A 25,795-nucleotide genomic window follows, 5' to 3' on the forward strand; every position below is an offset into this window, starting at 1 on the left:
AAATAATTCGGAAATAATACCGGTACTTAGTAGTTATTACATTTGATTAAATTTCAAGGAGAATCCAAAAATGCGCCCAAATTACTTCTGGGATTTATTGTCTAGTTCTATGCACTATCTAATTAAATAGATAAGGATACGTTATAAATCAGGACATTACAATAGTTGCTATGCCTCTCATTTGACCTAATCAAAGTTTACCAGGTTACAGATAACCTACATTAAAACAAGCATTAAGGCATGAAGACTCTTCCAACCTGGCCCGCAAAAGACTGGCCTATCAGCAACAAGCAAACTGATTCTGACTATAGTGTCAGCAAGCCATATAAATAACATCAATTATTCACAATCAACTAACGCTGTCAGTGTGAAATGAATCACACTTTAGCAAATGAAGTCACCGTTCACAAGCGACTGGAGATTGCAGCTTTGCAGACCACAAAAACCGAATCCACTGTCACGGTTAGACGGCCGCCTCAGTCCCACAAACGTGTCGCCATTGGAATTATTTTTTGGTAAACAAGGGATAAATTCGACAGGAAAGAAGATGCTCCATCAATAGGCCTACCACCATTCGTCAGCATTGAGCAAAGCTTCCCACTTACATTCCAGTGTGCATTGAGGACAACAATTGATAGCTGAGAACATTTGATCAATTTCATGCACTAGTTACAAAGAGCAACCATTGAATGGCTGTTGATCTGTCATCGATGTTTTGTAAAATACATTGGATAAGTGGCAAGAGTTTGATGTGAATAAATGGAGAGTTCACTCGTTTAATTATCTTTTGAAATGTAAGATGGTATTTCAATGAGTGAATTTGATTAATCCGTATAAAATTCTTGTTTGACTTTTGATGCCGAAGTTTGGTGTGATTAAGAATTTACAAGTTAAAATAGTCAAAAATATGTTGATATAAACTTAATTTTATCGTTAGATCAATATTTTCATGATATTTGCCTCAGAATATTTCATTTTCCCAAATAACACTGCATTCTTGCATCTTTTCCTGTTTCACTACTGTTTATTAACAAAGAGTTTTTATAATCCATAGTTATATTAAATATGAGTGAACAATATTTTTCATTTTTTCATTTTCTGAGAATTTCACAAATAAAAACTGCAAATACCTGACATGAATATATGCATGGAAATACAGATAGCATGGATAATTTGATAGGCAATTAATGCATGCCACCTATTCATTTTTACTTTATATATATAATATAACTTAATGAAGAAGATACAACAAACAAGTTAACTAAGAAATCTCAAGTTACAAACTTATTTAATTTCGAATAGAAAAGGTTGTCAATAATAAACCATAGTAAGCCAACCTTTTGAGTTCATTTTCTCTACAGCAAACTTATTCCTTCAAACATGCAATACAATAACTTAAATCCTTACACATAGGTAGCCTAGTTTCGTATTCCAATTTCAAATCCAATCCTCATACATATGTTTGTAATATTCACACAATTGATTTGAACTAATATTAACAAAAGAAAAACAGCATAGAATAATATTTTTATCAATCAAAATTTCTAGATGTAGTCTTTATCGAAGGTAAAAAATATTTACAAGTAGTCTACAGAATTGATAGATTACTACTTATTTTTTTCATAGTAATTACAGTTTAGTTACAGCCAGTGGTTAGAGCTAGTGTTTGGAAACCGTTGCCGGTGCAGTCGCGCACCCGGCTAGTGTACCAGATGGAATGTCGATTTTAGCAAATGTTTACTTAGTAAAACTGTTGCTGGTGTGAACCCATGCTCATAGACTAAACAAAATACTGTAGTTTGACTAGCACTACAACTATAAGATAAGGAATATTGCGTGACAAGCGAGACTTTCCAGTTTAGTTGGAGTATTAACATCACACAATTACAATCACACTCACTGCAAGGTAGTTACAAAACACTCTTATCCATATCCATCCCATTGACTATCTTCTCCAGAGCCATTAATGAATTACTTGAACGATAATACTTTCAGGATGAACTACACAACAAATGAAAGTGAAAGAGAGCCTTCGGCAGTGTGAAAAAATCCTATAGAGATGCCCAAGAAGCAAGTAAAATATATTATGGGAATTCAGTTATTGTTTGGTGTGAATCTGAATCTAATGAGCAATCGCATTCAAGGATTTCACGTGTGAATAATTCAATTTGGGACGTGTGAAAACTGAATACAATTAATAGCATTGACATGTAATCGCATAAGACTATTTTGAAACGGGACAATCAAATGGTTCACAAAACAGTGGAATCCCCGATCACAGATTACGTACAGAATGGAAGAAACCTGACCAGTATCGTGTTCCAAATCCTAACTGAAGGGAATTAGATTTAGTTAGTGCAACCAAAAGCTTAGCAGCTTCTTCCGTCTCAAGCAACGTCGCATTGTTTACAAAAATTATTGTAGCTTTTATCAGAATTGATTAACGATTATAATCACTGAATCCTGAATAATAATCATAAATATACAGTACAATACTATTTTTAGATATAATGTATAAATTGAAATTGATTTAATTTATGTGATCTATTTTGAGTGTGATTTTAAATTAGCGGCAGATCTGATTCTCTTCAAGATAGCGTCTTGATGCCTTTGAAATACATTGGTTGGATGAGAAGTTTCCTGTAGCTAAGGCTCAACTCACACTACCTACCTCGACTGGAATCGTACGACTCCAGTCCAGGATACTCTAGTCTCTTGACCTTACGACTTTTTCACTCATTGGGGCATATGAATAAAGTTGAGCATTTGCTTATACTTCTAAAATATGGAGCATTTGCTTCATTTTCTATGAATAAACGTGAGCAAAACCTTTTGCTCATGCTCATCAAAAAAATAGTTTGAGCATTTGCTCAAAATTGTATAAATAAACTAGAGCATTTGCTCAACTTTTGAAGCAAATGCTTCAAAAAAGGTGAGTCTAGTCTAGAGCAGCTTATCACCTTTTGCTCATAGTAAAATTGCTCAACTAATTCGTATGAGGAAGAGGAAACTATACCAGATACGATCACAACCAATAGTTGAGAACTATAAAACTCTTTTTAGATTCAACCATGATATATATCACCATTATCCCTACAAAAGAATAAATACAAAAGATAGCCATCACAAAATAGGAAATAGGCATTTAAGAAAATGAAAGTGTAGACGATTATAAGAAGGCTATTGATATTATAAGAATATGCTGAAGATTATTATAGAGATGACATTTTTTCACTCTATTATTTCAAAATTCTAAAATCAACTAACCTAAAACTCTATTCATAAATAGAAAACAGTGCAGACGACGCAAACACAAGCGGTGCACCCTACTTGCATATTTAGCGTTTCCGTGAGCTATAAAACCAAAGTAAGGCCACAAAAGCGAATCTGCTGATGAAAAATCTTTAAAATACGTGAGCATTTGCTCCAGAGTTCAGGAGCATAAGGTAAAAGTATAAGGTAAAGCTTATTCATATGAAAATGTGCAAATGCTTTTGTTTCTACCTTTTGCTCATGAGCAAAACCTTATGCTCCATGCTCTTGCTCATGAGCATTTGCTCTGGTTTTATTCATATGGGCCAATGTCACTACTTCAGTTCCATGCTAGGTACTCTTATTTTCTAACCATACTTTATTAAAAATATACGATCTCATTCGTCACTAATTTGAATACAACACATTTTATAATAATTATATGCATATATTGTCTTATCTAATTCGTATTATTGTTTTATCTGAAATGATAAAACATCACTTTCATAAAACATTACCTCACCTTCATTAAAAATGCACGGTACTATGCAACTCAAGTCGACGCTCGACTCAGTCTCACAGTCATGAGGTCGCGGAGACTAGAATCGACTGGTCTGAGTGTCACCATTTGAAAACACATGCTGCATCGAGAAGAGACTAGAGTCGCAGTCTCTTCTCGACTTGAGTCGTGTAAGTGTTAGTTGAGCCTCAGGCTCAACTCAAACTTACGCGACTCAGGTCGAAAAGAGACTCGACTCTAGTCGAGAGCATGTGTTTTCAAATGGTGACAGTCGTCTGAGTATCACCATTTTGGAAACACACTTTTGCTCTCGACTTTTACTTTTAACGATTTTGACGTTAAAATAATGATGTCTCTACTCAATAAAGATGACATCAATAGAAATGTTCTATGATACTTTTATTCAAAATGGCGGCTGATTAAGGCCGCCACTAACATGATAAGATGATAAATGAAAATAAACTGACATTACAAGTCAACAAAGAAATTACATCTTTGCTTCTAAACGGTTACCACTTTACCAGCAAGGTGTGTTTTCCGAACATAGTCTGGTCTCGGTTGAGGATTCGCCCCACTATAGTCCATACAAAATTACTTTTGACTTGAGGAATATGCGGCGCAGATAAATGGAGGGAGATGAATAGTCATAGGCAGAAGCGCAGTTGCCAATTTTTTGATTAGACTCAGTCGACTCAGTGCTTTCAGACATGTAACTTTGTAAGTGTGTCATGAGCACTTGGAACACTTACTAGAAATTAGAGAATGCTGGCCTGTTCAGAACGGTAGCATCGCGCCGCTGTATCCATATCCATCCCATTGACTATCTTCTCCAGAGCCATTAATGAATTACTTGAACGATAATACTTTCAGGATGAACTACACAACAAATGAAAGTGAAAGAGAGCCTTCGGCAGTGTGAAAAATCCTATAGAGATGCCCAAGAAGCAAGTAAAATATATTATGGGAATTCAGTTATTGTTTGGTGTGAATCTGAATCTAATGAGCAATCGCATTCAAGGATTTCACGTGTGAATAATTCAATTTGGGACGTGTGAAAACTGAATACAATTAATAGCATTGACATGTAATCGCATAAGACTATTTTGAAACGGGACAATCAAATGGTTCACAAAACAGTGGAATCCCCGATCACAGATTACGTACAGAATGGAAGAAACCTGACCAGTATCGTGTTCCAAATCCTAACTGAAGGGAATTAGATTTAGTTAGTGCAACCAAAAGCTTAGCAGCTTCTTCCGTCTCAAGCAACGTCGCATTGTTTACAAAAATTATTGTAGCTTTTATCAGAATTGATTAACGATTATAATCACTGAATCCTGAATAATAATCATGAATATACAGTACAATACTGTTTTTAGATATAATGTATAAATTGAAATTGATTTAATTTATGTGATCTATTTTGAGTGTGATTTTAAATTAGCGGCAGATCTGATTCTCTTCAAGATAGCGTCTTGATGCCTTTGAAATACATTGGTTGGATGAGAAGTTTCCTGTAGCTAAGGCTCAACTCACACTACCTACCTCGACTGGAATCGTACGACTCCAGTCCAGGATACTCTAGTCTCTCGACCTTACGACTTTTTCACTCATTGGGCCATATGAATAAAGTTGAGCATTTGCTTATACTTCTAAAATATGGAGCATTTGCTTCATTTTCTATGAATAAACGTGAGCAAAACCTTTTGCTCATGCTCATCAAAAAAATAGTTTGAGCATTTGCTCAAAATTGTATAATAAACTAGAGCATTTGCTCAACTTTTGAAGCAAATGCTTCAAAAAAGGTGAGTCTAGTCTAGAGCAGCTTATCACCTTTTGCTCATAGTAAAATTGCTCAACTAATTCGTATGAGGAAGAGGAAACTATACCAGATACGATCACAACCAATAGTTGAGAACTATAAAACTCTTTTTAGATTCAACCATGATATATATCACCATTATCCCTACAAAAGAATAAATACAAAAGATAGCCATCACAAAATAGGAAATAGGCATTTAAGAAAATGAAAGTGTAGACGATTATAAGAGGCTATTGATATTATAAGAATATGCTGAAGATTATTATAGAGATGACATTTTTCACTCTATTATTTCAAAATTCTAAAATCAACTAACCTAAAACTCTATTCATAAATAGAAAACAGTGCAGACGACGCAAACACAAGCGGTGCACCCTACTTGCATATTTAGCGTTTCCGTGAGCTATAAAACCAAAGTAAGGCCACAAAAGCGAATCTGCTGATGAAAAATCTTTAAAATACGTGAGCATTTGCTCCAGAGTTCAGGAGCATAAGGTAAAAGTATAAGGTAAAGCTTATTCATATGAAAATGTGCAAATGCTTTTGTTTCTACCTTTTGCTCATGAGCAAAACCTTATGCTCCATGCTCTTGCTCATGAGCATTTGCTCTGGTTTTATTCATATGGGCCAATGTCACTACTTCAGTTCCATGCTAGGTACTCTTATTTTCTAACCATACTTTATTAAAAATATACGATCTCATTCGTCACTAATTTGAATACAACACATTTTATAATAATTATATGCATATATTGTCTTATCTAATTCGTATTATTGTTTTATCTGAAATGATAAAACATCACTTTCATAAAACATTACCTCACCTTCATTAAAAATGCACGGTACTATGCAACTCAAGTCGAGGCTCGACGAACATGTCGAGTCGACGCTCGACTCAGTCTCACAGTCGTGAGGTCGCGGAGACTAGAATCGACTGGTCTGAGTGTCACCATTTGAAAACACATGCTGCATCGAGAAGAGACTAGAGTCGCAGTCTCTTCTCGACTTGAGTCGTGTAAGTGTTAGTTGAGCCTCAGGCTCAACTCAAACTTACGCGACTCAGGTCGAAAAGAGACTCGACTCTAGTCGAGAGCATGTGTTTTCAAATGGTGACAGTCGTCTGAGTATCACCATTTTGGAAACACACTTTTGCTCTCAACTTTTACTTTTAACGATTTTGACGTTAAAATAATGATGTCTCTACTCAATAAAGATGACATCAATAGAAATGTTCTATGATACTTTTATTCAAAATGGCGGCTGATTAAGGCCGCCACTAACATGATAAGATGATAAATGAAAATAAACTGACATTACAAGTCAACAAAGAAATTACATCTTTGCTTCTAAACGGTTACCACTTTACCAGCAAGGTGTGTTTTCCGAACATAGTCTGGTCTCGGTTGAGGATTCGCCCCACTATAGTCCATACAAAATTACTTTTGACTTGGAGGAATATGCGGCGCAGATAAATGGAGGGAGATGAATAGTCATAGGCAGAAGCGCAGTTGCCAATTTTTTGATTAGACTCAGTCGACTCAGTGCTTTCAGACATGTAACTTTGTAAGTGTGTCATGAGCACTTGGAACACTTACTAGAAATTAGAGAATGCTGGCCTGTTCAGAACGGTAGCATCGCGCCGCTGTATCCCTACATTTCTCTGCTGCACATGTCCATCCAAGTCAAAAGTAATTTTGTACGGATTAAAATAACTTTGTGATAAGAGAGTGAATTGTCAAATGAAGGGAAAAGTGTATAGATCAGTTGTGAGGCCAGCTATGCTGTATGGAACAGAAACATGGCCAATTTCAAAGAAACAGGAACGAAAGATGGAAGTGACTGAGATAAGAATGTTAAGATGGATGTGTGGGGTTACAAGAAGAGATGAAATAGACCTAGGATGAGGTGTAGAGATAGAATAGCGGCTGACTTGCGGGAGAGTGGTTGCAGGAGAGAGGAAGCATTGGATAGGGCTTTGTGGAGATGCAGACTCGAGAGGAGAGGCGACAAGAGAAAGGAATGCCGACCCCATTTAAATGGGATAAGGCACAGCCAAAGAAGAAGAAGAAGAACATAATGACTTTGAACCGAGTCTCCTATTGACTGATTGAAAAGGTGGGGAACAAAATGGCCAATCATAGCGTACCTTAGGGTAAGCGTAAGAACTGCATAATCCACATTTTGTTGAAACAGAATATGTTGCAATTCTGTAACTTAGCAAACTATGTGGCACCAGGAAGGTTACGTTGGAGAGACTTAATCTACATTCCCCAACGACTGGGAGCCAGAGCACATTTTTTTCTAATCTAATTCAATTCAATTAAATCCATGAAATCGAGTCAGCACAAGGTCGGTGTGTGTGGGCACGCCTATTGTTTGCAAAATAGTAGAAAAATGAACAAATTTTCAAGCAAAATAGCATTAATAGGCAAACATAATAAATTGTGAAGCTTTACTCAATTTCAGGTATTTTCCTTAAATTCTCTCGTATATACGATTATAATTTCGATTATATAGGGGTAAATTTGTTGAATAACTTTGTTATTCAGGGCTATATGCATGTAAAAAAAGAATCATAGCAATTTGCAATCAAATTGTGGTGATAGAGGATAGAGCAAATCAGAAAATGGGCAACAATTTGAAGAAAAAACATTACGGTAGGAGGTCGTCTACAAGTAGTGAGGCAGTGGGAAAGAGTTTACATGCGAATATTTCGAAGCTACTGGAGGATGCCTTGGGACATGTGACAACCTCTGACGAATATCTATCTACATTGGATCAACCAGAAAGGTGTCACTTTGACTAAGGAAATGATTTTGATCGAAGAGAATTTCAACAAATCTAATTAGGATCTGTCAAGTTCGGTTGTTTCAGAAGACGATCAGCTAAACGAGAATTATCTTGGAAGCAGTCTCACCTCAGGCAAAGAAGCTAGTTTGAATTCGGACAGTAGTCCACAATCTAGCCTGGGAATCGGGAATCTTGTACTGTAGTGAAATGGCTGAACGATACCTATTTTAGGAAATTGAGAGGGAAGACGGTTTCGCCAGCTCTCTAATAATAGTAACATAGAGGAAAGAATATTTCATCTCAGATAGTACCTAGGCTACCTATGTTTGAATATAGAATAATGTGCACACCACTGGAGCTGATATATATATATAGACCGTGAGATGTCGTATATATATATACGACATCTCACGGTCTGTACCATAAAAACCATAGTTTTTCTCTATTTACTAATTTTTTATAGAAAAATATATGAAATTTTGAAATTTATTTACCAAAAAATTCATATATTACAGAAATTTGAAATAGACTAGTCTGAGTTTAACAAAAGCCAATATTTTAAACTAATAATAAACAAATAATTATTTTTGAAAAAGAAAAATCAAGTTACACTAATGTAATTCTATCATAGTTCAATTCCTGAGAATAAATTAAAAAAAGGACTGACTGACCTGATTAAAAACAAATTTCTTGAGCTCTCATTTCTACTTTGAATAAAGAGGAAAGTTCAAAACATTTCATTTTATGTTGTTTGCTAATTATATTTAAAATGTTTGATTGAACAACGGGTGCTTTGCACCGGGATAAATTTTGTGTTGTAAAATACCATTCTCTTTGGTGGATTAATTAGGTAATTTGGTCTATTACATAATAGAATCCATTTTATTACATAGAAAAATATATAGGCTAAGTAGGAAAGTTTGTTAAATTCACAACGTTTGTAATTTTAAATATGTCAACTGAGATTGGGCAATTTACAGCCTATACTGAAGGTTCGGCATGAGAGTATCGTGGGAAAGCAGAGTGACATTCAGGGTTTGCAATAACATTAATATTTTCCGATGGACCAATCCGAAATAATCCATAAATAATTTGGGTATAGAACATGACAAGCAAACCCTACCTTATAATTGCGATTACTTATATTATCACCAGTGAGTATATCAGTGAGCAAATAATTTTTATCACAGCTCTAACATCCATTTTCATTAGCTTAGTAATATCACAAGAACATTTTCTAAACTACCTGAACTAGAACTGAGAGAGTCAACAATACACGACATTCACATAATATTTCACAGCTTACATTTTTTGTTAAGATCAACTACCTATTTACAATGCTGATAGTGCACACATTTTATAGGGTTAGTCAGGCATCTCTATCGATATAACAGGTACCACTGGTTTCATGAGGTCACTTTTCTTGTGATTTTTCTCTTTGATGATTGGTTGTTGCGATGCGTTATTGCTTGAGCTGCTCCCATCATTCTGTTCGGATGCTCTTCCGGTCGAATACGCCATGTTGGCATACTCCTGCAAGAACTGAGAGAAGTCCTTCCTGATCCCAAACCACCATTTGTTGCCCCCTTTCGCGCTAAACGTCAAGAGTAACAAAGTAACGTAGGATACAAACAAAGGCGAAACAACTCCACTGTAATTCATAGATATGTCACCGTCCAACTTATTTGTCAGAAGCACCAGGAAGACTAAAACAGGAACAACTAGCAGTGTGTAGGCGAGAGCTAAATTGAACCACATCTTTCTTAATCTGGCGTTCAATTGTTGTGTGCGGAACAGAGCATATATAATGATGTAAAACAAACCAACCAAACTCAAGCACATGACAATCCACAATGGCACAAATACCACTACCCAACTCCACGAAGTGAAACCATCCAGGCGAAGTGATAAAAAAATGAACTGTAGCATGTTCACTGCACAGAACAGTTCCAACTCGAAGGATCGATCATGTTTCACTGCCCAAATGCAAACTGCTATTGAAACTATGGATAAAAAGATCAATGGAATAAACACTAGTATCCATGAATGATGACCTGATTGAAGTTTATTGCAAACTAGCAATTCGAACCTCAGAAGAATTAGATGCTGGGCTAAACTGACAAGCATTGCTTTGTAATGGATGTAGGCCTCACCTTCCAACCTGAAATGCGGGTATCGCCACCAAACGTAGCTGCCAACTGTGGCTCCAGCTATGACCATGAATTTCCAGAACCATATTGGCGAGAAAACAGTCCAGTAACTCCAGTTAATAGTACCATCCAGTCGTAAAGCAAATAGAGCAGTGAACACCATCAACGAAGAATGCACTATAAATTTGCTGGGGTTGAAGTCTCGAAAAATGGTTTGCAAATTCATTTTGATAACTCAAAATAATAAGCTTTGACAAACACTCAGCATAATTTTCAACTTTAAATAAATTAGCCCCACTATACTTTCATTTGTAATTTTTTTCACAACCTACAATACAAATACTATAGCTGTTTGCTCTTATTCTCAATGCAGAACTTATGAGAAGATACTTCAGTAGCGTGATCGCGGACAAAAGGAGACAGCGTTGCAAGAAGAAGGCTACCATTGCGATTGCAATAATTCCAAGCAGCAAGAGCAAGCATACCGGAAAGAGACTGCTTTAATCAAAACTTGACACTACTTGAGTCAAAATGTAAGTGCGTCCATGATGGTGACTCAATGGGCGGTTGATTCAAATAGCGACTAATCGGTTAGTTCTCTTTCAGTAGGGTTTACGTTTAAGTTTAGTACCGTATAGACAGATGCACTGGAATTTCAAGTTTTTTTAACCTCAAAAGTATTAACCCATTAACTATACATTGGGTTAACTATAGATTGAAAATCTAATTACGCCACGGAATCACTTGGAGAAAACTCTGTTTGGTTGGGCTTTTATCAATGCGTAAACTTTTAATCACAAATGGGAAGCATTTATTTCGATTATTATTAAATAAAAATTGACTGATTAATCAATAAAAATGAAAACAGGCTTAAAACGATCATAGTTTTATTCAGAATCTTCATGTGAAATTGCAATTAAATCAGATTAGTTCATAAGTGATAATGCATCAAACATAGTATTTCGTGTCCCATACATGCCAAAAGTAAAAGTCAATTCTTTTCTTTATAATACAGATGGATAGATGATTCTTTTCTTTATAATATACAGATAAATAGATGACCATTCAAAGTATAGTATCACAAACATGTAAACTAGCCTATGGAAACTTGAATTACTGACGTATTTTCTTATTTCTAATTGAAAGTTGAGTAAATGTATGAGAACAAATATGTAGTACCTATATACTCTCACATTTGGAATTTGAAGTATGGTTATAGCCTAGGATTGGATTTATCAATATTTTTCACAAGTATATCAAGGTTTCAGTCATATTTTTCAATTTTTCGTGTTAACATGATTTTCATTCTATCAGAACAAATATTATAGGCTAATTTGTAGGCTAGGGTAATAATATTATCAACTTGAAACTTTACGGTTTACTCCATCCACTTATACAAAAATACCATTCTAAAAGTAGTATTGTACTTTTACAATAGTAGTCTACCTTAAATATGAGACGAATGAAGCACACGCGTTTCAAATAATCAGTGCAATACCATCTGCCGTCCTTTCTATCTCTTCAGTTCACAAGCATTGACAACATGATAAGCAACTCACTAAAGGAATATAGTAGGTGCTTTAAATGCCCAATGCCCGACTAGAATAGTTGTACTAAGTAATGGCACAATGACGCAACGGCTGTTTCAATTTAGCTTATTGTCGTCTGTTGTTATGCAGTACAGACTGGTACGGGCTCTGGCTCATACAGCCTAGCAACCTAATAAATTATTGCACTTGTCCGAAATCAAGCTACAGGGTGTACTTTCACTAAGCTCAGCACCTGAAGGTTCCGGTAGACGATAAGAATCAACTCCAGTGTTGTTCCATTTCCACCAGCAGAAACAGTAAGGAAGTTTGAAAAACTCACGGAACTTCAATTTAAAATAATACTGTATATTGATTGGCGCATGGAAACGAGAAATTTTGAATGCTACAATTTCGCAGCTCTGTAGAGTGGGTAGATTTTCGAAATTTTAAACAATTCTTGTGAACACATTGACATTTACTAATCAAGGGTCATTAGACAAGTTTGGAACGGTGAGAGCATTAAAAAAAAATGTGATAGAATTGCCGTAATAAGAATATTTTTATCGGTATAACCATATTTGACGTCATGAAGGTTTCCCTGAGAATATAAATCTCAAACATGGTGTACAGTACACGACCTTCAACAATGGATAATACATGAATCAAAGTGAAACATTTGAAATTAAATCATTACCATTCCCCAATATTTGTAACACTACTGTCATTCTTGAGTTTCCATAACAGGCACAACAGACTGCAAACGCCGGATGAGACCACGTCTTTCTTATGGATTCTAAATATCAGTGCTTCTAGATACACGATGAATAACTATTACAATTTAATGATGTCTCTACTCGACCTTCGTTCCTCATAAAAATCCAGAATTTTGAAAATTATTATCAATAAAAATGTTTAATTTTGTAGTCGATTGTATAAAGATGATAATACTTGTTAAACATGACTTTACTTTCAACAATGCAACCACCTATTTTTTTGAAACTGGAATTTCTCTCTTCTAGGTAACTAGTAGTTCTGTGAAGAGTAGACCTCGCGCTCATTAAGTTACATTGACCTGTTGTTATGTTTTCTCAAGAAAGTATAAATAATTTATCAATTTAAAATGTCTAGAAAAAATCCTAAATAAACATAGAGCTTTCTGTCGTATCGTACCGTGACGTGTCGTCCCGGAATGTGAGTGTGAGCGCTGTTATCAGGTCTGGCTGCAACTGTCTACAACGTTGATGGAAAGATACATTTTCAAGATGTTTTTGAACGGGTAGTATTCAAATCAAATCAAATCAAATTTCATTTATTCAAGTAGTTGCATATAAAACACAAGCTTCACAACATTGAATCCATAATCAATAATAAACACAGAAAATACAATAGTGCAAGGACGAGACGTCAAAGAAAAAACACTGCCTTTAGGAGCACCCCCTGGAAGAAATCGATTAATTTCAGTTGATTTGAAGGAAATTTTTATTTTGTAATAATTCTATGATATGTAATTTTTTCCCTCAAGACATCCACACATTCATCCACTGTGTATGGCGCTCTTTTTAACAGAGCTTTCCTTATCCTTCCGGTTATCTTTGGAAAGTTGGAAAAATCATTAAAATTATGGGGGAGTCTATTTATAATTTTTATTGCGCAATAGTGTGGGCCTTTCTCCAGAAGGGTTAGTCTATGTGCCGGGTAACCGAGGATTGAGCCACCACTCCTCGTATTGTAGGAATGATCAAGTAAAACGGATGAGAATGCCCTCCAATTTTTACTAACGTACGTGATGATCTCCAGAAAGTACGTACATGGCTGGCAAAGTTAATATTATACTCTCTCTCACAAAATAAGGCCTACAGGATGTTCGGGCACTGAGGTTGAAGATTATTCTCAGAGCTCTTTTCTGCCTCCTGAAAATTATATTATAGTCCACTAAACAGCTGATTTATGATGAATAATTCTAGTCTGATTTTTACTCTAATATTGGCGTATGAGGGAGGCTCCTCCTTTTTCCTTTTTTATCCTTGAAATGAAAAATTTCCAAAAACCTTGTATATACGTCGACGCGCAATTTAAAAAGGAACATACCTGTCAAATTTCATGAAAATCTATCACCGCGTTTCGCCGTAAATGCGAAACATATAAACATTTAAACATTTAAACATTAAGGGGCGGTTTCCGAGCTCGGGATCTATAAGTTCTGGACTTACAGAGTCCAGGACTGAAATAAGCGCTCGGGTCTAAATCGACTTTCTGAGTCACGATTTTATCTTCTAAACTTCAGGGTCTATAAAGTTCTCGACTTATTTGAGTCCAGGACTTTAATGTAGTAAACATGAGGGAAATCTATATAATAAGAGAGAGTAGGGTTGTGTTTGTTCGCATCAAAACATGTCAACTTGTGGATTGCATACCGGAAAAACGGGAATGATTTAGATCTCCAAATTTTGCACATAGATTCTAAGAATATCAATCTCGTGCACCTGGAAGCCCAAATTTCAATTTTCCTTCTAGATTTTTCTGAATTAATGTTCAAATTTCATCAATGGTACATACGATTTCATAAAAAAATCACCAAATCATATGGTCGAAATTAAAAAAGGAACATCTGTTTCTATTATTGATTTCTACCTGATACCACTACACCTCAATAATATTATTTTGATAATTGATAGATAATTTTAAAAATAATGATAATATTTTTATTATAAATACAATAATAGTATTGTTTTGATAATTAATAAATATTTTCATTTTCACAAACTCTGTATAATAATATGGTGAATGTGAAACAGCTGCATCAAAGAAATTATCTCAAAAACATCTGTTTAGAAAAAAACATAGTTTTGAAACTTCGTTTTCCTGATGCAATGTTTAGGTCTACACATGGCATGGATTATTAATTTTTGAGCTAGAACAGTTTTTTGAGACAAAGTGCTAAATAAACGTCTACTGTTTCATCAATGCAGTATCGGCAATATGAAAACGCATGCAGTTAATAATGTCTTTGAATAAAAGTGTTTATATTTACATAAATAAATTATTCTCTTCCATTTTCATTTAATTAAAATTTCAAAACTATCCGAGCCCTGATAGAATGACTGACTCACTGTACAGTCAGTGGAAATTTTTAATATTGGAATGAGGGGTATTTTGGCAAGCTGAAAAAAATGGTCATATGCACCTTTTCGTTATATCTTCAAATGAAAAATGAGTTTCGTGGGTTGTCAAAATTCCCTCTGAAAGGGAAACTATTCAACTTATTCTATCTTTTAGTAAAATAACAATGATCATCCATCCATCTATTATCTTCTATACTATAAAACACGTATACAGGTGTAAAGTATAGGGAAATTATGTTTGACGCATCATTACGTAGTGATGTACTGACTGAAGTACTGGACTGATTAATTTGAAATTTTGCATAAAGATTCTTGCTTAACCGAGGATGGTTATAAACCTATTTTAAATTCTTCAAGATTTGATTATATCAAGTTTTCAATTATTTGTCATGCTTTCTGTTGTTGTAAGGAAGCAGCAGAACATTTATCTTAAAAGGGAAAATAGAAGATAGGTATGATTGGGGATCCCTTTCGAATGATAAAAACAGGTTTTTCATCGCACCCAAATTTTTTCCGCCATTTTGGAACCGCCATTTCGAATCCAACTTCTTTTTTTAATTGAAAGGTGGTCATATGATAATTCCGATACAGGATTTTCAGATATATATATTTCCATCGATATCTCAATCCTTTCAAAATTTATTCTCTTTCATTTGCTTTATTATAGTATAGAAGATGATAGATAGATGGATATAATCATCCACCTATCTATCATCTTCGATACTATAATAAAGGAAAGAACTGGCTTGAAGACGTATACACGTGTAGAGGATAGGAAAATTATGTTTGACGCATCATCACGTCTGAACTACTGGACTGATTTACTTGAAATGCTGCTTATAAATTCTTAATCAACCGAGGATTCTTATAGGCCTATTTTCAATAATTCTTCTATATTTCATTACGTCAAGTTTTAAAATAGACCCTTGCGAAGCAAGGTATTTTGCTGCTATATTGTTGGCAAAACGAAAACAGCTGATTGCAGCGGGATAATTCAAATGAGCTTGCTCTCCAAACTATTTTGTGAAAATATGTTTCGATTTCTTTGTAGGCCTATTCAAAGCAAAACCTAACCTTTTGAAAGATGAATGAATAAACATTTATTTTACTTTATGCTATTATTGATCATTGATCCTAACCAGAGATTTTGGAATAAAAATGTCATTAGACTATTGGGTTTGAAAACGTATTTGTTTTGAAAAAAAAAACTGGAATAATAATTTAGGTATTTGGATATTTATCCAAATAATTTAGGTATTCCATGACATCTATTTGGCTTTTCATCTACTTCTAAACAATAACTGAATTGTGTTTGCTCAGTTAAGTTTAGAACTTAAATTTAAACCCTACCCCAGTCGAGGGTTTAAAATTACGCTGTTTTAAGTTCTGGACTTTTTAATAAATCGTCGACTCGGAAAGAGGCGAGAATTTAATTCAAGTCCTGGACTGATAAACCCTTCACTCAGAAAGCGAAATTATAAACTCCAGGGTCTAATGTGATCTCTAAACTCCAGAGTCTATTTAAGTCCTCAACTACGTCAACGCTCAGACTCGGAAAGCCAATTTTCTGACTCCAGAGTTTAAAGGCAGTTAAAGTTTAGAACTTAGCTAAATCCCGAGCTCGGAAACCGGCCCTAAGAGAAATGCCAAACTGTCGACTTGAATCTTAGACCTCACTTCGCTCGGTCAACAACCGGGGTTTCCATTATAATGTAATTATAATAATGCTCGATTAATCAAATGAATAAACATTGTCAATACATGAATTTGCATGTGAATGTTAATATCTTAATTTTCTAAATAAACGAGAAGAATAAAAATATAAAATATGAAGAAGAACAATACAATAATTATTTAGGCATTGATACATACACACCGGGCGGTATGCACAGGTACGTCGCATAACTCTGGTACTAAAAAAAACTATTGAAAACCTGGAGAAATGATGGTAAAAACCACAACTAAATGCTAAAAACGAGTAATGAGGAGTTAAAATTTCATTTCCGGGTGGGGGGGAGGTACAGCCGGACCCCCGTTTGGCTGGGTTCCCCCAAGAATAGTGTATAGTGCTATATACCATCCTTGGGGTTCCCCCTCTTTACCAAAACCTTTAATTTCCCAAACAAAGTACTGCATGAACCTATTAATATTTTAAAGTTTTACTTCAGGAGAAAATTCAATTGATTTTTATATAAAACTAAAAAAATTGATTACGGTACTTCATTGTATATGGATAACCCAATAGTGGATACAAAAAGAGTACAGTAGATAGTAGACAGTATAAAGTATATACATAGAAACTAGCCATAGGAAAAATATCGAGATACAAATGACAAGATCTTGAATAGGGCTCAAATCAAAAAAAAAACTTCAAGCTCCAATAAACTTGGAACACAACGAGAAACAATCGAATAGACCGAAGGGAGTCATCAAATACTGTATATGGATGCGAAGAGGCGAACACAGATGAGAAGAGAACTTTCCACATGAAACAATACTAATCTTATTCGACCGGTTTTTCCACAGTAATGCTATCAAACAATGATGTTCGCACTGAGCACAAAAAACATAAAATTTTAATCAAATAAAAAATAAACTATAGTTGGCCTACTGCTGCTGGAGCTATCGAGGCCAGTGAGACAAGTTCCTGAAGAGAGGAATGTCGTTTGTCCCGCACAATCAGTGAGTGCAGTCAGGTTCTTAACCTCTAATGGTCGGTCAGTTGCAGAAACTAGCAATATTCAGTGATTCAAAATGCAGTGAATATGCTAATCAAGTTTGTGACGCAAGTACAACAACCAAAAACTTATTTCAAACACTAACATGTTTAATGTCGCACGACTTTAAAATGCTGTAAGAAATTTGAGAGAGGTTATGAAATTCAGATAACTGTGATGTGTAAAGGATAGAGCATAGAGAAGACTCAGATAAAAGATGATCGCGTACACTCAACTGCAAAATTGTACATCCGCCAGTGAATCAACCAGTTGAGCATTCTTCTAAGCGGCGTACTCTGTTAATTAAATTTTTTCAAAATTTATTCACATTACAATCTTGCACCAAACTGGCTGGTTATCAATACTTTCCTATACTGGAATACAAAATGGATTTGTCAACAGTGTTTGCCAATAGTATAATGAGTAATTCGAGGAATTCCCTCACAATGATTTCTATATTTCCACATTTAGAAAGAATTGGAATAGCCTACTGGAAAGTTCGGTCTCACAGCATGTAAATATAGATAAACAGGAAATACTTATATTTTTAATACTGAGAGATTTTTATTTGAATCTATAGTATAACCCAAATGGATTGCTGTGAAGACAATGTTGATTGATTCTTTCTTTGTATTGCCATGGAGTACTTACTTACTTACTTACTTACTTACTTGATACTTGATATTCACTCACTGGAAGCGCGTTTGCGCCGTGGTCGTCAGATTTTTCATCATAATGTAGAGCTCAATTTCCTTACGGTTCCTGGTGTCGGTGTGGTGAGATTCTTTCCTCAAAGTATTCTTGTAAGCGATGTTGTGAGGAATTTTTTAAGTTCATTTTTAAATTGACTCAAGATTCCCAAGGTCTTCAATTCATTTGGCAAGCAGTTGCATATCCTAGCGCAGATATATTTGGGTCCATATTGGGTCAGTCTGGATCGTACCACTGACACAAGAGTACCGTTCCTTCGTCTGGTGTTGTAGTGGTGATATTGCTGATTGCACAAAAAAATATCTGACTTCCTTCTAGTCGTCAAACACGCCTCCAAAACAAACAGTGCAGGTAGTGTTCGAATGCCAGCCTCCACAAACAAGGGTCTACAGTGGGCGAGGTATGGTTGCCTAAAGATAGTCCTTATAATTCGTTTCTGTAGAATTAAAATACAAGTAAAATTCTTTCCATGTGTGGACTGTTTCCCCAGAATAGCGGTAGTAAACATTCATAAGTACTTCCCTAGTGCAATCGAATCTTTATTATTATAAACCTACTATGTTCTGAATTTCGTGAGAATCGTTAGAGTCGTTTTCGAGATCCGGTGAAATCTTCTTCTCTATCTTCTATCTTCTTCTTCTTCTTCTTCTTCTTCTTCTTCTTCTTCTTCTTCTTCTTCTTCTTCTTCTTCTTCTTCTCTTCTTCTTCTTCTTCTTCTTCTTCTTCTTCTTCTTCTTCTTCTTATATTTAAACTCTAAGGGTGGTTTTTAAGGGTTTAAAGTTCGTCTTTTAGCATGTATATTCTTCTTATTCTCTTAATTATAATTGAAAAATGTCCATACCATATGTTAATATAGAACTATAATCTATAGAGAGAGTACCTCTTCAAAACAGTTGTTAACTGGTAACTAAATTAATAATTTTGTCAGGTTGGTATTAAGTTGAGTTGACTTTGTTAGGTTGGCACCAAGTTGAAGATTAAAATGCATTTATCGCGGAAAAATTGATTGGGCACTGCTATTTCAATCAGAGCTATTCCTGGGAATATTATATTACTAGCCGTTAGGCTCGCTTCGCTTGCCATATCCGTTTAGCCAGACGTTTAGTCTGGACCCCCGACTGGATCGTCCTAACATATGATAAAAATGCTTATTATTCATTTTTTCTGTTTTCAACCAACTCGAAAAAATTTTTCCTAAAAATAGCAAAGACGGCGAATATCTCCCGAACCGTGCGTTTGACGTTAAAATGTTACTGAACCAAAAGTGCTTACAATTCAATTCTACATCATAACCAGTAATAAAAATTGTTTGATCCCTCCTCCCTAAGCCGCGGGGGTGTAAGTTGTGTCAACTCTGTAGGTGACAAGTAGTCAGGGTGACACCTTGATGCCAGCGTGCAAGGTGTCATGTAGACGTGAGCCATCCCCGTCTACTTTTCTCCTTTCAAGGAGGTTGTCACCTCCTGTCAAGGAGGTGACTACTAGTCGGCGAGGGTGCGAGGTGTCAAGTAGTCGTTTACGGTCATGACTAGTTGGCACCTTTGGTCCAGTAGGTGTCAAGTAGTCAGGGGGACAACTTGACGGCAATGGTATATTTTTAGGAGGGTACAAGTAGTCGCCTATGGCCAAAATGACCAGGTGTAAGTAGTCGGGGTGACAACTAGACGGCTACCCCATTAATCATCAGGGACAGTGACGGAGGAAGGCCACAAGCGTATGTGTAAACTCGCACTACGATATTGATGATGATTATTGAATCAGTTCCTACCACCTCCCATAAAAAGGAATCATTTGTAAAAGAATATTGTATCGAATGAACAATATATAATACAAAATGTTGAAAAATTCAATTTTGGTATTATTACTGGTCATAGTAAATACATTCAATTTTGGGTATTATCAATTTATGAAAATCTCAGATGTTTTTCTAATTATTAATTTTTTAGGATTTGAGCGCCTAAAGTTTAAATGCACATTTTGGACGTAACCATGTCATGACTACCTCCCCATCTAAAAAGTGAAGTTATACTCAATATGGCGGACAAACATTTTGAAGCGACAGAATGTAGTTTTCTTGATTCGAATAGGATCACCAATAAAACTTACTGTCAAATTATCCTTGTAAAAGAAATATTAAGCTGTTTCCATAATTTTCACCAATCCTGTATAGTGGGTTGGAATGCCTATCACTTTATTGATTTGAAGCAAAGTATTGCAATACTATTTTCAGGTACAAAATTTATACAACAGTATCGAGAGTTTATGTCCACCAGACACACTCCAGCGGCAAATATCAAAGGATCAGATTGTATGTAACAAATATTAATAGTTATTATATTATTACAAAAAGCCTGATGAAGATAATATATTTTTATAAATTTGCAATTTCTGCAATTCTACTAGCGTGTTTTTTCCAGATCTACAGCTGCAAAATCTACCAGCAGTATGTCCGTTATTTGAGAACAAAATAAGAATATATTATAACTAAATAGTACTGTCTTCGTTAAAACCATCTATCAAAATAGAAAAATGTTGTAACATCAATCACAACAGAATGCAATATCAGTCAAGGTAGACAGATAATAAAGTTGATAGTTCTACTAGTGGTCAAATCACAGCAGTGGTAAAATTAAAATGCAATTTTTCGCGTCATGCTAGGGCAAGCGTAAACCATCAGAGAAGTGGATAGACTACTGATAGACCAGAGTAATACCGAATCATGATACTCATTATACAGTGAGCCACGATTTCATGTTTTCCTTCTCTGGTTGAGAAACACTCTCCTTGCAATCTGGTCTAATTAATAGCGCACCTAACCATTGTTGTGTAGCCTACCAATGTTGGTTATCCACAATTCAACTACTGCATCGTAAGAACGAATGTATTGTTATGTAATTGTGTATCTAATTTACTACTGCATATGAAGCCCAACAGTTTACGCAAGATCGTTTCAACCAATATTTCATACAAAGGAAATTAGCTAAGCCATGGCAATAAATTATTTCGATAAGACAGTGGTTTTAATGGTATGTTTAATTTGTATTCTTATGGCGACAGCTAATGGAGATCGGGCGAGAAAGAATTCAACCAATCACAAGCTATTCAATCAATCTCACCAATGAGAAAGAACAGGAATTTCGTCGTTATGGCAACAGCTAATGGGAATTGAGTAGGAGAGTCATTGTCAAATAAACAACCAATGGGAGTTAAGTAAAAGAGGATTCAACCACTAACACCAAAATCAAGATCAGCGACTTCGATGATGTCATGAGTCACAATCACATCCAGAGATTAAAAAAATATACTGGAATTCAATAAAATAACAATAAAAAGGATTTCATAATAACAAGCTACCCAATGAAAGGACATGATTTTTTCATGTTTCATCATAACAACAACCAATAGGAGTAAAGTAAGTAAGAGATGATCCAATCACACGCCAAGTAATTTTCAAATAACAATACACTAAATTCTAAAAAAATACTGTATTACAAATTCCACGGGAAAATTACCATAACAGCCAATGGAATATCGTATCAGATAATCAGATTATGGTTTGCTGAAAAACGTTATGAGAGCACCAGCCATTTGCTATAAGGACAAACTTTTTATTGTATAAGAATCGATTATGTAAATCCATTTCGATTTTACAGCCGGATATTGGCGAAATGACATGACACATGGTGCCGCAAGGCAAATACCATCAATAAATATCAGATAAGACATAAAACAGGGGACTATGAAATCGACGAATTCGGTTTCACTATACAGACCAGCCGGCATTGGTCCATTGTATACAGCCAGCCTTATAACAGCCTTGTTATAACAGCACAATGCCTTTATCGAAGGCATCTTTGAATTTTACAGTTGGAAGTACACAGTGAAAGTGAGCGCGGCCTGCCTGCCTGTTTTGCTAACTTTGCTCTGCTCTGCGGCCTACATGAATATGAAATACTTGTTACTGTCTTCACACTTTACAATTTACATTGTCTATTGTACTTTATTCAATAATGTGTATGTATATTATATACGGATGGGTTCAAACCTATAGCATGTACCTGTATAGATGCAGCTGCAATATGTGTTTTGTTGCGTAAACCACTCAGAGTAGTCTCGTGAGAGGCAAGTACTCGAGGAAGAAAGGACTGCCAGAGGCGTGGCTCAATGATAAGGTCGAGTAGCCAACAATAAACGGATCAGAAACAAAAGCTGCAAAATCAATGCAATCATCTTCACCATCAGCAGCCAAAGTAGCAGCAGCACAAGTAGCCTTACCTTTCGACAGAGAAAACTTCTATACTACTTCTAAAAAACATCTATAGATTGTTTATTTTATACTTTATTGTAATGATGTTGTAGTGAGATTCACTTTGAACTATCAGCATTATAAATAGCTTCCATTCAAGCAATGCTGGCAGTTAGAAGTGAATCTCGAGATAGTTTGTTCTGCTTGAGATGCAATCAACTGTCAACTCTATGTCTGTACTCTATTGTTAACAGCAATGCTCCCCCCCCCCAGTCAACCAATGCTGATATACAGTATAATGGTGTAAATTACTGCAAGAGGTGACCATTGATTCTGTGCTGAGCTTAACGTAGAAAAGTGATGATCCGGTTGTTACCTGCACCTCCACTTACCGTTTACCACTCATCTCTATTTTTATATTCATTTTGTAATTATGGGATCACATTTCTACCAGCAGGTTCAGCTTAATATGAAATGCTGTTGATAACTTATTGAGTATATTATATATACAAAAGAATAGAGTATGTGAGACTAATAATTATTATTCCTCCACTCAAGTTTTGCCAGATGACAAATATAATATGGTGGTTAACGAGATTGGAACCGCAGAGTATAGAAGGAGTTTCCTTTCTATAATATGTGATTGCTCCATCAACTGATCTTGTCAATTACTATTTTTTCAAATACCAATAACAAGAAGATACCTATAAATTTATATTGATATTGTATTTCGAATGATAATATTATAGAGATGTGTGCATGATATGAATACATATTACTACTTATTACTTACATCTACTGTTTATTGAATTCTATCAATATAAAAAATGTGTAATACAGTTTCTGGATTCTCACTCAAAATGATTTTTCAATACTTTCACAAAAAATACAAATCATCGCGTCAATTGTAAGTTAAGAAGGTTTAACAGGAAAAACTGAAATATCGTGCTCCAGAGTTTTAAGAATGTACCGTAGAATACGATCTTCTCGGAAACATTCCATAAGTATGCAGTAATAATCAACCAAAATAGCATCCGATTGGTTTTAAAAACGACTAGTAGTTAGCAGATAACAGGCATTACCGCAAGAAGTGAGTTTTCCTCATGCCAAACCACTTCCTCATCACTACAATCAACCACTGACCTCCCAATGTTTCCTCTGACCTTTTCCATGTAAACAATTACACACAGGTGACTGACTACCTTAGTTCAAGCCAATAAATGTCTACGAAAATTGGGAGGATGACCTTTCAAGTACACATTACCATGTTTTTTTTCAATAAATACTCAATACGAAGTGTGTGTGTGCAAAGATAGGTGGCAATACAATATCATACAATCCTCGATATAATATGAAACAATGTACGGAGATATGATCAAAGGAATGTACAATTCAATGGATAATAGATAGGATTGATATAATGTGATAAAATTCTAAGTATGAGAAGGTGGTATGGAGGAGGCAAATCAGAGAAAGAATTTCAAAGGCGTCAGTCATTTCCTTGACGGAATAGTTTTGGAATGATTAGTAGTGATTTCCAAGAGAAGAGCTGCTTTCGTCCGAACTTTCTAATAGCTGTCGTAATTGCCTCCTCACTACAGTGATATCAACATCAAACTGACTGTATTAGTTGAATGGAAAACGTGGAGGGTATCTTCAACGAGTGCTGACACTTGATAGTGAATCTCATTATAGCTGCATAGAGATTATTGCAGATTATTCGTACAGACAACCGGATCAAAAGTATGTTTGGAATGATCGACTGAAGTTTACCATTGAAAACCAATAAACGAGCAGATTGTTAGTCGATCGGAGCTGCATTCTAGAATAATTAATCAAGGTGAATAAAGTGGAGTGGATTTTATCCAATTGAGTGCACCAGAGGCGCCAAAAATGGCGAGGTTTGTTTTGATTGTTTAGTTTGATAGATGAGATCATTACTTCCGTTAAGTTCTAGTTCTAACACCTTTTCAAAACAAATATACATTTTGGGAAATTATACTGAGTGGAATGCATTTGAGAATCGTCCCAAAAAAAGGGTGCCAACAGAATTCTATTGGTTAGTGTTGAAAAACCAGCAAGGGATATGGTTTCAAACATAAAACGCAAAATTTGATTTGAAATTTTTCTTACCAATTGGGACATTGAAAAAGTCAAATTTGGGTAAAATCCTGCTGTTTTATTTCGAAAGTATAGGCTACTCTTGTATTTTACCTATAACATAACGATATCTTCAAATGAGATGTTCTTCTAATAAGAAGAAACGGGAACTGGGAAAATCCAATTTTGTGTGATACAAAATAAAAATAATAATAATAACAAATATTTAATAGATTGAATATTTCAAATTTATTGAAAATCAGATAATCCAATACGTGGAGTGTGAATAAAAATTTTCAAAAAGTATTAAAAGCATTATTTGTAATAATTTATGAAAATTCCACAGCAAAACACGTTTTAAGAAGTATACAAACATGCATCCATGGAATTTATTTCAAATATTTTAGGCTTGCTTCCATCCTACATTTCATAAGTTCATCCACGCCCATTCTAGAATAACTGAAACATAATTTCACCTTGACTGGCTTGCAACACTGACCTTTGAACTCCAAGGTACAACATTATACTTATCCTATCACAATCGCCACACACTGGACTCTCATTTGTTCTCTAACCGCAAAACATCATTTACTGCGGGACTACTGAGGGTAGTTGATTAAACTCAATTTGGAAAAACGTTGAAGTATAGCAGTAGAGACAAGTTTTCTATCAAAATTCAGTGAAATAATATAACTCACATTGATTATGTTGCGGTTTTAATTCCACTCTGGATGAACTTATTTCTCTAAACTGTAGTGAAGCTTCAATCTATGTTAGTGAAACAAATTACAATGGATCACAGAGATATTCTACCCTATTTAAATTTTATCACCTT

At 35.1% G+C, this 25,795-nt stretch overlaps 2 protein-coding genes across 2 annotated transcripts in view; both read right to left on the reverse strand.

The window, feature by feature from the left end:
• Nucleotides 1-25,795, reverse strand: part of LOC111051066 (cadherin-87A) — a 196,797-nt gene that overhangs the window by 149,528 nt on the left and 21,474 nt on the right. The gene's annotated exons all lie outside the window — the stretch shown is intronic.
• Nucleotides 8,976-10,993, reverse strand: LOC111051067 (transmembrane protein 185B-like). The gene has a single exon (XM_022337492.2). It carries the CDS (start codon nucleotides 10,758-10,760, stop codon nucleotides 9,750-9,752), a length of 1,011 nt encoding a protein of 336 aa, XP_022193184.2. The 5' UTR covers nucleotides 10,761-10,993; the 3' UTR covers nucleotides 8,976-9,749.

This window comes from Nilaparvata lugens, chromosome 2 (genome assembly GCF_014356525.2).
Source record: "Nilaparvata lugens isolate BPH chromosome 2, ASM1435652v1, whole genome shotgun sequence".
Classification (NCBI taxonomy): domain Eukaryota; kingdom Metazoa; phylum Arthropoda; class Insecta; order Hemiptera; family Delphacidae; genus Nilaparvata; species Nilaparvata lugens.